Source organism: Myodes glareolus, chromosome 13 (assembly GCF_982192425.1).
Source record: "Myodes glareolus chromosome 13, mMyoGla1.1, whole genome shotgun sequence".
NCBI classification, from domain to species: Eukaryota; Metazoa; Chordata; class Mammalia; order Rodentia; family Cricetidae; genus Myodes; species Myodes glareolus.
The window spans coordinates 73,170,012-73,188,409 of record NC_142038.1 but is presented as its reverse complement, the minus strand read 5'-3'; the positions used below and the strand labels follow the sequence as shown (position 1 = coordinate 73,188,409).

At 40.8% G+C, this 18,398-nt stretch overlaps 1 protein-coding gene across 3 annotated transcripts in view; it reads right to left on the bottom strand.

Annotated features, from left to right (window-relative positions):
• Positions 1-18,398, bottom strand: part of Znf521 (zinc finger protein 521) — a 284,630-nt gene that overhangs the window by 110,085 nt on the left and 156,147 nt on the right. For 2 of the 3 annotated variants that reach the window (XM_085700110.2, XM_085700107.2), the window contains one exon: positions 15,541-15,625. In XM_085700110.2, coding sequence (XP_085556236.2) covers positions 15,541-15,625 — 85 coding nt within the window. The remainder of the gene's footprint in view (positions 1-15,540; positions 15,626-18,398) is intronic. The other variant, XM_085700109.2, reaches the window with a different exon arrangement.

Sequence of the window (18,398 nt, the reverse complement as noted above, 5' to 3'; positions counted from 1 at the left end):
TTGGCCCCCAAACAAACTTGCGCTTGGTTTTTCTTTCTTGGGAGACGATTGGTATTCAATCACTAGTCCACCACGAAGACAAACCAAAGCTTTTGGATGATTAAAGATGCGAGGCAAACAGCTGGACTCGAGGTGCAGTGTGACTGTCTTTGCAGGTCTCACCTCGCATTTCTGCCGTGCCAGGGCGTTTCAGCATAGTAATGCAACGGCCTGGGACGTCGGAGGCAGAGAAATAATGTCAAAAGCAATTCTTCACATTTGGATCCCACCACATCATGTGCAAATAGTGAACTTAAACAGGGAAATGCAATTTGCTCCTTCCAAAGTATCCATTTTTATCTCTTATGAAGAGATGAAGCCACATCCATTTCTAACGCCTCAAGGTAAAGAGGATGGCATGAATCATAAGTGCAGAGAATGTCTGAAGGATTTAGAAGCAATCTTTTCATAATATATCTTTGGGTGAGGAAGTGGAGTTATGAGTTACTCAAAATTCATAAAGATTATTAAGTTTCTATCCTCATAGAAGAGGTGCCACCACTGTATCTCCGCATTACACTGTCAGGGCTCCAGCCCCAACTACCCAGAGTCTGGTTTCGGTCCTAGACGTTCATCTATTATATGGCATTAGCGCTTTGCAGAATAAAATAAAGGTTCCATTGCCTTCCAAACCAAACAACAACAACACCAAAACAAATTGCTTTCACGGGAAGCAGCCTACGGCTGCTGGATGTACTGGATTCCCGCTCCTCGCTCTATCAGCATCCCTTCATGTAAGTGATTGTAGCAGGTAAGTAAGTTCCCATTTCAGCACCTTGCCTGGAGATTATCAGCTTGTGTGTTTGTGCCTGCTGGGCTATTTGAATGATTACCCTAGCCCCCAAAGCCCTCAGCAAGGACTGGTTTTGGACCCAAGGCAGTGACCCTTCACAGTGAGGAAGCCTCCTGAACAACAGTCAGCTCTCCTGCTTGATGAATTTCCACCCACCAGCTCATCTCAACGCAGCCTATGGGCTTCATGGCTTTCCTCCTTTCTCTTCACTTAAGTCTATGGGAAGTTATGAAACATATTTTTCTAGTCCTCCCAGGAGCAAGGCCAGGTTCACAATTTGACCTCTGAAACACAGCAGACAGCCTGATAGGGCTGAGCCTTCGTGCTCTCTGCCTGGCCTATACAAACCACAACACGGAGCATGGAGCAACGTGACTTATGGGAAATGACAGGCGATGGATCAGTAGGGGGAAAATAATGGGATTTAATCACGTGAAAGTATTACAGGCACAGAGTTCCCTTGCAGCAAGCTGTCCAGCACAGGTGAGAGCAGGTTTGGAGGAAGCTAACAACCTCCGGTCACTAGTGGTACTCTTTTAATCAGATTAGGTGCCAGTATGCTGGGAAGGCCCAGAGATTCTGCTGCCCTTCAAGTCTGTGTCTCTTCCAAATAATTTTAAGCAAACACATGAAAACATCTATAAATTACAGAGATGTCTTCAGTATGTGAGAAGCCATCCAGGGGACAGTCCAGGCTCATGTGGAAGACTGTCACAGACTAATTAAGGACACTGCTGTTCAAAGAGGAAGGCTGACCCTGCAGTCTTATTTACACACTTTCCAGCCAGAGGGCTGTGAAGGGGGCCCCAATGGGGCGTTTCTATCTGAAGCCCAAGGGCACCCACATGGAGGAAGCCAATGTAAATGCACCCCCTCACTCAGTGACAGGAGAGGAGACATGGAAACACAAGCCAGCCCTCTTACGTCTGGCATCAGGAGGCACAGCTACTGCTCACCGATTGAATCTTTTTCTTTCTTGCACTCGCCTATGCATTCATTAAGAAGGCCGTTCAGAGGCAAAAACAATGAGCTCTTTAGACAGAAGGCAGCAATTCAAAAACTGCAAAACTTCAGCTTTCAAAAATAGCCCGAGTGACCTCTTGCAGTACTCTGACCACTCCACAGCAAGCAGGAGGCAACCCCTGTGATGAGCGGATTCTGGCAAAGTTCTCTCTTCACAGATGATGCACAGCTTAAGCTATAATGAGTTTTTGGGTTACAAATGCTGAACACATTAATATTCCTTGATGATAATTATCACAGTATAAGCACCTTTCCCAATGTGAGTAGCATAAAGCAACTGAAGCAGCATTTTTACTACATTTGAAACAAGCTGGAAAATGGGATTTTCTACTCTTGTAACCTGAGGTCAACATACATCAAGCATTGCATATTAAACGCACCTATATATGAGGCCCATCTAGTCATCTTTCCTGTTTGTTTCGTGTATACACAAAGTCATCTCCTTTATCCAGTATTTCTAATGGAAATCTTCATTTGGGCATCTATGTGATATACATAATCACAAAACAAAATGTATTTCCTCTCCATCACCAGGATTCTTATGTTTCTGCTTACTGAGATCAGAGGGCATGCCCGACAGATGATATGTGTATCTGTGCAGTCTGAATGAATTCTGTGGCCACTGGCTGCATATAAAACAGGAGGGAAACTAGGGCTGAACAAATAGGCTGGGAGACGAACCCAATCCACCCAACTGACAAAGCGGAGCCAACCCCTGCTTTACCTTTCTGCCTTCAAGACTGACGATGTGACAGAGCTAAAGCGTTGTGACAAATGCCAAGCTACTGCGGTCAAGAGGGCAGCAGTGACCTCAGCACCACCGCAAACTCTTACAAACTAATGTGCACTCCAAATTAAAAGAGCAAATAATATTTGGATAATAACCATCAAATATTACCCGAAGAAGCCCTACAGCACACTGTATTTGTGTACAAGAGTAAAAACACACCCAAAACAGTTGCTGGCAAGGCTGGTTCTGTGTACTCTCCACAGTGTGACTGGCTAATCCAGACTGAACGGGTTATCAATTGATTTTCTCTCAGTTTTCCTGCTTTTGTTCCCCTTATCAAATAAGAAAGAAAAGAAAAGAAAAGAAAAAGCAAAAAAGCGCGAACACTCCCCATAAGGCTCAGCTGATGTTTGGGAGGCTTACAATAATCAGAAGAGAGCGCTCTCCCTTTCAGTAGGCGGCGGTGCCATTTTCACACTCACTGTCAGTCTCCACCGCACTCGTGATTTACCATGACAAAAATGAGAATCAGTCTCAACTCTTAATCCGGGCACCATGAATGGATTTATGTTTTGTGGTGTAGATCTGTTGAACTCACTGGTATCATGTTAGAGCATACTTTATTTAGAAAATATACCACGCTTCAACTGCTTTGAGTTCTCGAATATCGTTTTTACTTATGGCTTCCAAAAAATACCTTAAAATCCCATTTAAATAGATGCTAAGGTTATTTAACAGTGCTCTTGGCTTGTTAAATGCTATGCTGTGAGAGATGCAGAAGCATGGCAGACAGAGCCTCCCTTCCCTTCTGAACTTGATGCTGGCGCTCGTTTTGAACACTCTGTAAGTCTATTCACCAGGAGAATTGATGCATTTTAAAAAGTCCTCACTTACTAGCAGATAAATATGCTTAGAGAATCTTTTTTAGTGCAGAAATGACTGAAAACCTATTTGGTTTTACTGTGAAAATTTTGCTTTATTGTGGCTAGAAAAAAAAGAACCTACAAGGCATTTAAAAGGCCTTTTAAAAATAATGTGTAAGGGTTAATGTTTTGGAGTATAAGGAAGTAGGCTATAGCTTTAATTCATCAGAATATAAACATATCAAAACAAAACAACAAATTACCATGTCCATCAAATCTGGAAATAATATCTCAAATCCAAGTCATATAATTAGATTGCCCATCCAGAATGCTGATTTTGACTGTGAAATTTTTAATTAAAACTTTTAATTAAAATGATCTCACAAGTAAAAAAAACCACATCACACAGTGAAATTAAACAGACACAGTGTCTATACATCTCAGTGTTGACTATGACATCGTTGGAGGGTGACTTCATCTGCAGCTACAGTGAATGACTGTTTCACCAAGTTAAGCTTATTTTTGCAAACCTGTTAAGATATTTCTAGCTAAAATTATTCCTTGAAAAATTAACATTTACTCTTTGACAGTGGCTAGAAAAGTAGGACTCCCCCCCAACAAAAAAAGATAGCTCTCTTCGTAAAAACACAAGCTATAATGTGTTTTAAAGAACAGCCCTTCTCCTAGAGACCTGTGGAGGAGCACTCAGAGTCAACTCCCTGACAATGACTATCTGTTCTCTAGCCCTCAGTGGAGACGCTCGCTTTGGAAAATGGCTTGTGGTGACTTACTAAATTCAAGCCATTTCAATTAGTATTACTGCACATTAAAAATTAATTGCATTACTGAGTGGATTAAGGTTTAAATTTCAATTCTATGCTATGTGCCCTAGAAATGACAGCTAAAAATCAATGCTCCTAGGCCCCCATTCGGAAGTGTGTATGGTCGGATAGCGTGGGACTGGCGTCATGGCCATGCAGTTTTAACAGACTTGATGGTTCAATTGAAGGTGTGTCAGTTCTCAGTCTCCATTTGTGGCCTGAAGGTTGCACAGACTCAGAGCAAGAAAAACAGCTGCATTAAGATATACCAGTCACACGAAGAGTTGGGAAAAACATTCGCAGGCACCACATTCCTGAAACTAAAGGGATTACCAGAGACCGAAAGTTCCTACCAAACTAACTATACAGAGTCCAAACCTTCACAGTGCTCTTCAGGGAGCACACAAGACCCCTGACTTCAACCCGAGTTGATTTGCTATTAGTTTGTAGGACACAGGTAAGGTAGAAAATAAGGGAAATCAATTTATAGCATTTACTAGAAATGGCACACAGCAAAGCCGGGGGCAGGAATAAATCAGGAATGTGCTGCGGCGCTGGGGTCTTATCTAGAGACAACATGGAGCACTAATGAAATGGAAATAAAATCATGTAGTAGAGAAAAGAGAAAGACAACAGAGAGGAGAGACAAGCAAAGACACAAAGTTCAGCCACGAGGAGGCTGGTGTGATACTTTGACTTAAGGAGTATTGTAATAATATTGATCAAGAAATATTCGTCTTGAACCAGTTATGGAATCTAGATGACTTCTGTGAATTATTAAAGGATTTTTGGGGAAGGGCACATCAGGATGGTCACCGCCATCCATTCACTAGAGATTAATGGCATCTGTGCATACGAAGGTAACCTGTGCCCTGTCTTCCTCACCACCCACTCTCGTCAGAAGCTGAAGGGAGCGACAAAACAAATGGACTCAACAGAGTCAATCACTATCCATTAAGAATACAGAGCCACTCTGGACTATCTGGCTTTGAAACTGAATGGTGATTGGTATGACCATCAGAGAAGAAAAGGGATGTCTGCCTTGGTCTTCCAGCTCCCCTGCTCGGTGCATCAGTGGCCAACAGCAAGTTCTGCAGCGAGGGAGTCAAGAAGATGGGATGTAATAACAACAATAAAAAGAATAATCTGGTACAAATGGACCCCAAGGTGTAGTAGGGTTCCCTCTGTGACAATCACCCTTCACTGCAATTTAGTGATGTGGCTTCATTACAATCCAGCATACAAAGGGGTACCACACAGAGCCCCAGTGGTGCTGCTCAGCAGCACCAGGCACAAGCCCCCCCAGCAGCCACTCCTCCTGGGACTAAGTCAGATCACTCCAAAGTGAGTAGACTTGAAAAAAAAAAAAAGCAAACAAAATAAAACACTGAATGGAGGTGTGGCCGGGATATAGCACGGTACTGGGTCTTGGAGAAAGAGAAGAAAAGATTAGCGGGGGAAACATGTTTCCTTAGTGAAATATTACAGGGATAGCAAATTAGTCTGAATTAAACATCTATTGGAGGCATAGCAGCGCGCAGCTTGGTTAAAGGGGGAGGAGAAAGAGCACAGCGCTTCCTGTTTGGAAAACATAAACAGGTTCACCGAGTCCTATTTTATCCTCCATGAAATGAAGAGAAATGACAGTTTGAGGTGAACAGCCACCTGCAAATTCAAATTCGTATTGTGTAAAAGTGAGAAGGACTGATTTGCTAATTCTTGCCTGCTGTAGCCTGAGGTCCGACTCCTCAGTCAGGGCTCACAGGATGCTGAAACGATGTGTTGAGGGGGAAGGAAGAAGATTCTCCTCACCAAGGATCATTGAGTATGTCATTGGTTAATTCTTGCTCTATGCTCCTCATTAGCATGACTCTCAAGTTTCTGGTATCACATCCGAAATATTAAGACATAATAACGACGAAGGTGCAGATAATTGGATATTAACCAGAACATACTTGACTGGGCAGGAGGTAGAGCCCTGCTTAAACTAATCCTGAAACATATTAATCACCAATTAATGAAAGGGTTTCAAATTCATTTTCTATTATAGAACACCTCCGAGTACCTAAGCTTTTTCTAACAAATGAATTGGAATAACAGGGTAGAAAGAAGAGATACAATACAGCCGTCTGGTGATGCCGTGAACTAACGCATTATAGTTTGTTGTCAGACGGTCATTGAAAACTGCAGTAAAAGCCCTGATTGCTCTTTACAGAGTCTGGAGCAACAAAGAGGGGGTGTGTTCCAAAGTCCAGAGGCCCCGCAGAAATTCCAAATGTCCACATCTCTTTCAATGGCAGAGCCAAAACTAAATATTTCATCAGAAGGCTGTCGTGATGTTATTTAAGTCTTCCAGCCCAGATACGTCTGCAGTCTTCCAGATGAAGCCCAGATGTACGCTCCAACCACCAAAGCACCAGATGGGAGCTCAGAGAACTGTACAAAGATGGGAACCACACACAACAAACCTGGGGCAGGAATAAAGAAGCAGCGTGCTAAGGCGCTGGGGCCAGGGCCAGAGAGGACAGGAGAGCCCCTCTGACATGTAAATAAAGTAACACAGAGGAGAGAAACAGACGAGACAGAGGCGCACAGACACAGTTCTGCTCCGGCCTCTGACCTACCTTGGTGACCTTTTCAGCTCCCTTCTAAAATTTCTAGGAACATTCAAGTTAGAGAAATAGCTACAGAAATGCCTTTCAATACGCAGGGAATGCAGAGTCCGAAGAGGTTATCTGTCTTTAGAGATTCTAACGTCTTTTCATCTTTAAAAGGTAGTGCTCTTAAACGAGGAGAAAGAGCATTTGCCTCCGAGAGGAAACAGTGTGTGTGTGTCGCTGCAGAGCCGCTGTAGCGAGGCGCGTGCCTGCTTCCCGCCTTTGTGGGCTGAACTGGATGGAAGTAGTGAGAAAACTTAGCAGCGATTATTTTCTCCCAATTCTGTTGTTTGTTGATTTTAACGTTAATAACTCTTAGATAAGCATTCGGGGCAGAGGAACTGAGGCAGGCTGGTAAGTAGGCCCTTTTATCAACAATTTTGCCCCAGAAATACACAAACAGTCCAATGGCTCTTCATTAGCAAACAAATCAACAAGTGCTATTTTAATGCATGACTTTGTTCCTTCTCTGTGGGGACCTTAGTTGAGAGAGTGATGTACAGTACAGAGAAAGGAACCATCAGCCACAGTGTCCCTGGGCTCTCTCCATTGAGGACTTCGCAGCCTCTGCTTAAAGAGTGCATTTAATTGACTGATAGACAGTAGCTTCTTTGTTCGCAGAAGACAGCGAAGTAATGGCAGCCTGAAAATCGTAGCATCTACGGGGTCTCCTGAGACCAGTAACAGGGGGATATGTGTCAGGAATAAATAAATAATCTAATTATTAAGCCACTTCCTGTCAAGTTAACTCCAATTTGTTGGCTTTTGAAGGCAACAAAACGAGGCATTTTTCCTCATTATGCTTCTCTTTTTATACCAGTGGTAATCACAGGCGGATTAAAGGGTGCCTGATTGGTTTTTTTGTCAAGGATCTGAGAAGCAGCCAACAGTACAGAAAAACAGAGTTGGGGTTAGAAGAAATTTCATGCTTGTCTCCTTTCCAGCTCCTGAACAGCCCACACGGCTGCCCCATACGGTGCAGCCAGCTGTACAGCAAATGTGTACCCCTCCAACTGAGGCCTACCGGGCCACAGGCGCCATCCTGAGAGCTGTGAGATACCTTGCAATCTTGGCAGGTAGCTACTGCTGTCATAGGCATAATTCTAAAGGTGACCTACGAAACCCCGTCAGCGCTCCAAATGCAACAATATGAGCAGCTGAAGTTCTACACCCACTCTCCATATTGGTTCTCCCCTCCTTTGTTTACTGCTATTAAGAGCCCTGCAACTAAGAACAAACTTATAGAAATGGGTCATCAGAGACCTTTTCTCTGGCTGGGTGAGATCGGATCCTGTGGAAATAGGTCAGGATGCATTTGTGCAGTATGCAGCATGCATGCATGTAGGATCAATTGTGTGGGTTCGCTTGAATCCAACAGCGTGGAGGAACCTCTTTTTATTTGTTACTGGTGAGTTTCCGTGCCCTCCGATCAAAAATGGTCTGCAAACTTCATGTGGCATAGACTAGGGAAGTCAAGGGCAAGGATAAAATGAGACGCAGAAGCACAGCCACGTGACGCTGCCCAGACACTCTGTAGAACCCAGGAGGCCAGGCTGGCAGTCATTCTGCCCGAGAGCTAGGCTCTTCTATGGCCCTGTAAAGGGCAGCATGTCCTAAAGGGTAACAGCAAACTGAATTGTGGGTCTGTCTTCAGGCTCAGGCAAACCCTCTTTCCAACAGAAAATTAACATAAGGAATGTCTGTGAGGCTTTCTTTGGAGCTAGTAAGTCAGAAACTGCAGTAGCTGCTAAGGCGTTTTAGTCTTATAAGCCAAGACTACCAATACACATAAGAATAAACATCATGGTTTGTCTTTAACAGCACCAAGCAGGAGCTGTACACAAAGACTGTCACCATGAATCTCTTGAAAACTCAGACTGCAAAGAACTCGGGGCACTAGGGAAGATGCTGCCTTATTCCAAAGACTACTTTTCTTTTCAACTGACCGTGCTTTTGAAAGACAGTTGAAAGCCAAGGCTCGGTGAGTTCCACAGTCCTTCGCGCCTGGCAAACAGTGCAGCTATATTGTATTTATGCTAGTTGATGTCCTTTCTGAATACATCTTGAATTTTTGTTAAATTGTGCAGATAATTAAAGCCTCTTCATATTTACAGTCTGCTTCATTGGTATCGTGAATTCTGTTTTCACTTATTGTCTGCAAATCCCCTCTCTGAACAATTTCAAACTAAGCAATAACACTTCATTTTACATAAGTTTTATCTGATGTCCCCATACAGAGCAGCCAGCTGTACAGCAAATGTGTGGTTCTCAAACTGGGGCCTACCAGGCCACGGACTCCATCCTGAGATCTATACGGCACCTTGCTGTCACTGGCAAGCTCTCCCAGCTATCACTGTGGCCATGGCTCAACATTGCACACAACTTAAAATTATCTGATTATTAGAATTTGTGGCCCACTCTCCATTTTCTCCTTTATTTAATCTATCCCCAGATCACACATTGGTTTAAATGTTTTGGCTGGTTTACAGATCATGCAGCCATCTGCACAGTAGGTGTGACACCATTTTTTTTTTTTTTAGACAAAAGTTAACGTTACAAACAAAGATAAAGTCATCTGAAATGCCTTGGTGTTTGTTATTCTGCCTAGCTCACTTGGACCAACTCTAAGAAATAAATAGAATTATCTGTGTAAATCGATGAACATCTATGAAAAACAACACCCAGCAGAACGCTGAGCTTGCTCCATTACCTACGTTAATATCCTGACAGCTGAGGAGAGATGACCTGGCCCACTCCTCATCTCTCCTGTACAGATGGCTATTAAAGAGAAAGTACCCCTTTTGTATGGCCCATGCAGAAACCCTTTATGGGCTTTTCAAATAAGCCAGCATTGCCCACATGAGGGTAGCTTTCTCTTGCCATTAAACTGCCCAGATTTCATCTTTTTTAATCCAGCTCTTGATGAAAGAAGCCAATATTTCCTCATATGCAACATCAAATGCTTGATTTCTTAATTCCCCCGAATTTTTAAGTAACTAAATGAAGATTTTTTTTAATTCAATAATCTCCTTTAGAGTCAATGTAAATCATGGCTCTAGAGAATACCAATGATTTTCTTTAAAACAGTATGGGTGGTCACATACATCTATGTGTGCTCATGTGCACATGTGTGTGCACACAGACACAAACGCATTTATATTCCACATATAATCATACCTATAGACATTACAACAAATTCCTTTTTATATATAGTTTTTACAAGTGCCAATGCAGGCAGAGAGTTTAAAGTAAAGCATAGCTCTATGACTTTATAGAAGAGATCAAGATATATTTAGTTATTTCCCTCAAAGTCAAGGGAAATCTAAAGCTACTCTAGACCCCCGTGTTATAGGTTTTATCTCTATTAAAGCAAGAACTCTCAGGTTGAAATGCTTCAGAGATGGCACAGAACACTACGCCAGACGTTAACGATTACTCAGAAAGCAGTCCATCTAGTAACGAAAAGAGAAGCAAGGAATGCCTTTTGTCACCTTGAGCATCAACAAAATTCCAAGACATATGAATGCCACTTGCTATAAGATCAGACTGAAATGCCACTGATTCCTCCAAACTGATTTATGTATTCTTTTTGTCATGGCATTAGTAACACACAGCAGAAGCTCCATGCCATATAGGACACATATATTCCTGCATGCATAACACATGCTCCATGCCGTATAGGGCACATATATTTCTGCATGCATAGCACACTCTCCTTGCTGTATGGGGCACATACATTCCTGCACGCATAGCACAGGCTCCATGCCGTATAGGGCACATACATTCCTGCATGCACAGCGCATTCTCCATGCCATATGGGGCACATATATTCCTGAATACATAACACAGTGTTGAGTCTCTTCGCAATTTTAAAAATACTTATCCATAAGACACTGAGTATTAGAGGCCTGGATAAAAAGTCAATATCTTTGCTTGCTCTTTTTAGACTAGCTATTATTTATGATGCCAATTTCCACTGTAGCTTTTCTAAGATGTAAAAATATTTTCTTTCCTAAAATGCTAGCTAGCACCACCCTTGACTTGCCAAGGATACTCACTATTATATCTGAATTTTTTTTTCAATTCGTTTCACAAAATGGGTATTATGACTCCTTCCATGTAATCATTACAATACAATCTTATAACAATGTGAAAATATAAATGAAACAAAACAAAATTTATTTCTAAGTAGATCTTTCAAAGTAATTCATAGGTAAATGATCTGTACCTACTCCTGTCATAGTCTGTCCACGAACTCTGAAAGGGAGGGTTTGACATGGTCACAACTATGTACTGACTACTTCTCTCCCAAGTTCACAACTGCAGCAATCCATCCCGAGGATAATGGCCCACCTCCCCTTCGGTCATTTCTTTGTCAAGCTAACTGGCCTTTCACGGCGACATGCTGCCAGTTGCCCATCACCAGCCACTCACAATTTGCTCACTGTGTTTCATGAGACAGTTGTTTGTAGCTGTTTGGAACACATTCATCCCTTTAGGGATTTATGTGCTCGTTGCAATGCCAACCTCCATAGTGAACGAAATTTCTTTCTGACTAAAATAGATAATTAGAGGCTGGTAATTATTGGTCAAGAATTATCAGAGTGAAAAAATTAAGCTCCTCATAAACAGCTCTTGGCAATGGCCTCTCTTTACACCGTCCCAGGCCTAGCAGCCTTTATCCCAAGCACTTACACATTTACTCTACTACGGTTGAGTCTCATAATTTTCTATGAGGCAATCCCTTCCCTGGGTTAAATACATTTAGATTTCCCGGGTTCATCTCTTTGTTGTTAATATGTACCAAATAATACTAACCAGAAATCACACAGAGGAAAATAACAATAAATCTTTACTACCCGATAGAAAGAGAAGGGTAGATATACATTAAAAGTCATGATGTATAATGGCTTCTTTTGGGATTCTAAAAGTATGGTCAAAAATGAACAAAGACTATGGAAAAGAACAAAGGAGGACACAAAAGTTTTCATTTGCCACAGACATCAGTCTTCCCCCAGGAAAGCTGTGAAAACATTCTGTAGTTCACTCCTTCCCCCAATCTCTCCCTCACTCTTTGAGAGTGTGTGTGTAAAAAAGAAAAATCCCTAAGTAATTACTGGTCTGATCTATCTATCTATCTATCTATCTATCTATCTATCTATCTATCTATCTATCTATCTATCTATCTATCTACATCTCAGACCAATATATATATATATAACATATGTTTATATATATATATATATTAAATATATATGTATATTAGCAAGACCATGCTAAACTGTGGTAAACAGAAAAGATTTCATTTTTCTGAGATATCTGTCTGTCTATTTTTAGCAAAACCATGTTTAGACATGGTAAACAGAAAGGATTTTATTTTTTCCTTAATAGGCATAAGCCAAGTCCCTGGCACGTTTTATGAAAGAATTACTCTGCAATTGAGATTATATGTCCACACCTAGCGACAAACAGCACATAAGGACGCCTCCCTTACGTACGTGGTGGAAACATCAATGAATTTCCTTTCACAAATGTCCATCATCAATAGCATGAAACTAGTACACTCAGAAAGAGGACACTAGGGCATTGCCTAAAAAAACCTATGTGCTCCCCAGAAACACGCAAAGGGCTTAGCTACAGGAGACCTTAAGTCACAGTTCACTGGGGGCATCTGCAGACCTCGTTTTCTACCAGAAGACGCGGTTCCTCCTCCAGACTGCTTGTAAATGAAATCTGCAAAAATACCAGTCATCCTCTTAGCCAAGTAAGAGGCTTTCAGACAACCCTAATCCCTCTTCTCCTACTAAATGTCTAGTTTAGATTATTTTTTTATTAGATAAAAAATACACACAGAAACACAATCTAAAAATACCTAGCCTCAATGGAGGTATTTTAGCCAACAAAATAATGCTGCCTGCCTCATTTGAAAGACTAAGTATCACACTGGGATTTTAAAAGGGGCATCTCAGCCTTGTGACTCCCTCCTGTTTCACATTCTCTCTCTGGATAGGAAAAAGGGGTTTAAGAACTTGGATGCCTGGTCAACAGACAGAGCAATTAAGTGGATGCTATTCACTTTGTTTAGAGAATCACATATTATTAAAAATAGCCTGAATATTAAATAATCAGGCCCTCCATGAAAAGGAAAGGGATTTGCTTCTCTGATAAAAGGTGAGTTGTTAATGCTCAGATCCCAAGGGCAGGTGAGTGTCATATTAATCCACTATTACTGAGAGGGGAAGACTTAGGAGAGCACCAACGATGTGAGGAACATAAAATAAGTACAAAGAGAAGCAATGAAAAAAAGAGAAAGGCAGGGCAGGCTGATGGCACAGACAAAATGATAGTGAAACCGGAGAGCTAAAAAGATCTCTTAAACGCTCCACATTCAAGCCAGATCCCACTTGTGGAAAAGACATTAACACTGTGGTTGAGATACATCCTATGGGCTCATCTGCATGGTGGATGAATTAGAAACCCAGAAACGAACTTTACACTGAAGGGGTCTGGACAGGAGAAGGATCCACTACATATCCTGTAGCTGGAAGATTTGAAAGTCAAGGCTAAGGAAACTACCATGGGCAGAAGCAGTGACTATGACCACCAAGCAACACTGAAGAAACACGGGATGGGTAAATATGAACGGCTGTCATTTGGCAGGGAACATTTTTTTTTCCTGCCCTTTTCTCTTAAGAAGAAAAAAAAATGCAATTTTGGAGGTTCACACAGAGTACTTTTTTCAGGATTCTGAACAGGAGGCAATTTGCAAGGAACATTCTGAGAATCCCTTCCATGCTGTGATTACCTTCTGCAGGCTTATGAGGACCTTTTAACACTATTCTGCCATGGTAAAGAATATATTAATTTAATGCATAAAAATTCCTAATAGCCTTCACACTTAAATATGGCAAATGAAGAGATCAAATGATCAATGCATCAACGTGTCTTGTATATGTTTCAGTTTTCAGTTAATAACTTAGTTTTTTAAAAATCAATAACAATCATCTATAAAGTCTTATCCTTTGAAAAAAGCTAAGGCTATTGAAATGCTTTTAATCAATTTTCCAACATGTTTCTTTTTTTTAATATTTATTCACTTATTATGCATACAATATCTGCCTACATGTGTGCCTGCAGGCCAGAGAGGGCACCAGATCTCACTACAGATGGTTGTGAGCCACCATATGGTTGCTGGGAATTGAACTCAGGACCTTTGGAAGAGCAGGCAATGCTCTTAACCACTGAGCCATCTCTCCAGCCCCTCCAACATGTTTCTTAATTTATCTTCTCTAGTTTAGACAAAAACATTGCAAGTTCTGCTATGGTAATTTTCCTGTGCTGGGGTTAGAGTAACCCTAAAATGTACATTCTTACATTCTTAAAGCACTGTTCCTTGGCTGTATGATACAAATTAGTCCCCCTAGAATCAAATTCCTTATCTAAAGTGTTGAATTTTCCTTCCTATCTTACAAAGTTTCTTATTAGCTCAATGTAAAGTTAACTAGACTTTAAAATATTACACCTATTTATGTATTTATAAATTGTGAAATAAAAACACACATGTTAGCCGGGCGGTCTAATCCCAGCACTCGGAAGGCAGAGGCAGGCGGATCTTTGTGAGTTTGAAGTCAGCCTGGTCTACAGAGCTAGTTCCAGGACAGGCTCAAAAGCTACAGAAAAACCCTGTCTCAAAACACCAATAATAATAACAATAAAAAAAACCTCCTGCACTCATGTTATAAAAATACAAAGGAGAAACAAAAATAGTACAAAATAATAGCGATTGTCATTTTCTAGTAGCAAAAGATGTGCTTGATAAAGTTTAATTGTCTGATAAAACTCTTAGCATTGTTACTAAGTGCTCATCAAATTAAAAAACAGACACTAACCCCAGAGGAATTCATGGATAATGGGACAATATGAGTAGGTGAAAATATTGTTGTTTTAGTTCTAGCCTATCTAGTAAATGCAATACCCTAAAATCACCGGCCTGGAGTAGCTTCAGATATCTTTTCCCCAACCACTTTTATAAAGATCTATGGAAAATTTGGTGGGAAATTAAAAAATGATTACTGAATTTTTTACGTGATCTTTATGATCATGATTATTTCCAGGCTGTTGAAACCATACTTATAAAACTATTTTATGGCAATTTAAATTATTTATGTTTCCCCATCACAAAAACTCACCACTTTGGATTTTGATACAAAGACGCTTAAGCAACACACAGCAGTGCCATTATCATAATAACTTCTGAAATTAAAACCTGTCTAAAACTCTATGGAAAGCTAACATCCAGTTCATTAACCATTCCTGTTAGTTTTCAATAATGCAAAAATGATTAGAAGTTTAATTTGTTAATCACCTGTGCTTTGACTGGCAGAACATAGATAATCCTCTGCAGAAGTCTAAACTAGCCCTCACAGAAAATAAAACATGCTAATGCCTTACCAGGTCTAATAAGAGGAACAAAAAAAAAATCAATCATTCCTAGGTAAGCCATTGATGGCAGAACAATTAATTCATCTTTAACGCTTTTAATTACATAGGCGCTGATTGATGTACATGCATACAAGAAAAACAGATCAGTAATAAGGGGCAGAGAATCACTTACCAATCATGTGATTTGCCACATGAACCTGGATGTCCCACTCGTTGTAGAAAACCATCTGACACTTGATGCACTGGTACGTCTTCTTCTGAGAAAACAAGTGTAAACAGAGTGACTTAGACACATGTGTCTAACTGCTCCCACTCAAAACAAACTAGAGACAAAATCCCTGACCACAGAGTGCTCTTTCCAAGATACTGGTTTTGTCTATGTGGCTGATTAAAATTCTGTGGATTTCTCAGACAAATACCATGAGTTTCTTATCAAGACTCTGAGAGTTGACAGCCACACCACAGGTTGATCTATGGACAAGAAACAAAGGCACCATATTATGAAATAATAACATAAAATAATATAAATGCTCTTAAGCTCAAAAACAGACACTAGTATTAAAAATGTCTATAACAAATGACTCAATTTCAAACATCAATGTCTTTGAGAATCAGATACAGTTTAATTCTGACCAAAGTCATGGTGGTAGTTGCTCCCACAAATGAGGAAATAAAATGACTAGTAAGTTGAGGTTCATAGCATTTTAGACAGTGGAACCCGAGATATGGCCTGGCAGTTAAGAGCACTTGCTGCTCTTTCAGTGAACCCAGGTTCGATTCCCATCACCCACATAAACAAACACTCACAACTGTCTGTCTCTCAAGTTCCAGGGGATTGGCCACCTTCTGGCCTCTAGGGCACCTGTCACTAATACTGTGCACAAACATACGTGCAGGCAAAATACTCACACATATATAATAAATATCATTCTTTAAAAATGTTTTTTTTTTTTATCCAAAGTCTGAAAGGCAGGTAATGCTTTAGAGATTCTAATCCATTTAAATATGTACTTCTCTTCTTAGGAAGTTGTATCAGAATAAACATGAAAGTCCAATGAAATGGACAGAGTATTTAAGATAATTTTTAGGGTATATGCAAAACTGAGCCTCAGAGGAAGGAGAAAGGTGGGTCTAGTGCCACCATGACACAGAAGTGGGAAGAGAAGGAGAATTTCTTCAGTCTCAAATGAGGAGGCCTGATAAAGCAGACAGTGTGGGGCTGATCCTTATTACTCAGTTTCAGTGCATCCGGGGGACTCGATAATTAAAGGTTGATTGTGCTGTACGGAATGCACCATCCTGTACATCTCTTTGCAGTTAAAGACCATTTATAATTAAAGACCATTTTGAAAAATTAAAACTACTATGATGAAATAAGAAACTATGAGATCTCTCAAATATGAGAAAATTATACCTGTAAAACCGCATACATGATGTGTGCTATAATCATTCCCATGAGATTAAACTTTCACAGGCAGTCATACCACAAGTTTTACTCATGGTATTAATAGGAAATATCAATTATAAATTACAATTCATTTTGAAGAGTTCAAGTTGTTTACGGGATAAAAAAATAAAGTTAAGCATAAAAATAGTATAATTTTACTTGGAATTAAAAGAGATAAATACTACAAATGTCAAATTTTCCTAATTGTTAGAATCTATGTAGTATTTTCTTCTACAACAATGGGCATTATACCTTGCAAACCGTGGGAACTCAGGCATGTCTCTAATCCAGGTGTCTAAAGAATCCAAAGGTCTATGCACATTAGAATACACTGGACTGAATGCCCTGAATCTAAATCTACCCAGGGCATCAAACACCCTGACAATCAAGAAGAAAAACTTATTGCATGGAGCTGTCCCCAAGATCCTCTGCTGGTGACGTACAGAGCGACATGAGCTGTGTAAATAACAACCATCCCGTCGGCAACACTATTTCCCTTTAGAACTAGTTAGAAAATATTTCTTACTCCCTGATGACCTACATTATATATTGTTTATTAGCATACTTCAAGCATCATTCCTGATATGTGACCTTGCCGAAAAACAAAGAAACATAAACTTAATGGCTAGTCTTTTCTCTTGTTAGCACAGCAAAGCACAGACCATGTGGAAAACTGTCTCCAAGCAGAATGACTGATGAGCGTTTGCTGGAATCTACTCGGGGTGTTCTTTTCTCCTCCTCAACTAATAAAGAATAAAACCAGTTGAAAAGCCACGGTAATAAAATGCCAGCACTTATGGCTATCTTCAGAATGAACTGGGGTATCTGAAGACCCCTCTAAGTTTCCTCTCACTGAAGAAAATGTTTTGGTCACTATTGGCAATCCGCAGAGCTAATTCTCTCCACCTCTACAATGTTTTCTCCTGCTTTATCTTGACATGGCCGTGTTCTTCGATGCATACTCCTAAACCTACAGTTAGATAGAAGTATAAAGCAAGGTACCATGTCTTAGCTACTCCAGCTCCATCCATCTCAGCATACTCCCCAGGTTCCTCAAAACAAAGCCATGATATGCAAATGGAGGTGTGCTGAAAAAAAACGGTCCGGTGAAAACCATGGTGAAAATTCATTTTCACCTTCCAGCTTTTAGAATAGTAGATTTAAATGGCCTGTAAAGTACTTCTCATTACAAGAGGTTCTTGTCACAATGTTTGAGAGCACTGCACACCTGCACACCACCCTCTAAGTAAGAGATCTAAAGGGTGAGCCTGATCCTTGGAGAGCTCCACACAGCCGAGATTCCCAGGACTCACCCTACTTCTAGGCCCCAATCCATCCTCCTCTGCTTTCAACCCCTGCTCCCAGCCTAGGCTGTGGCTATAAAGAGCAGGACGAATCCCTTGTCTAATAGACAGTTACATTAACCCCCTTTTCAGTCTGAGAATAGGGACCCTTCACAGCAGACTCCTGACTGGCTTTCCTACATGATACTCTCCCGTTAGTCGCTCTGCCAAGCAGAACCCCAAGTGAAGCCAGATACCTGAGGGGTGACCTGATGCTGCACAGTGCCAGAGGGCTGTCAC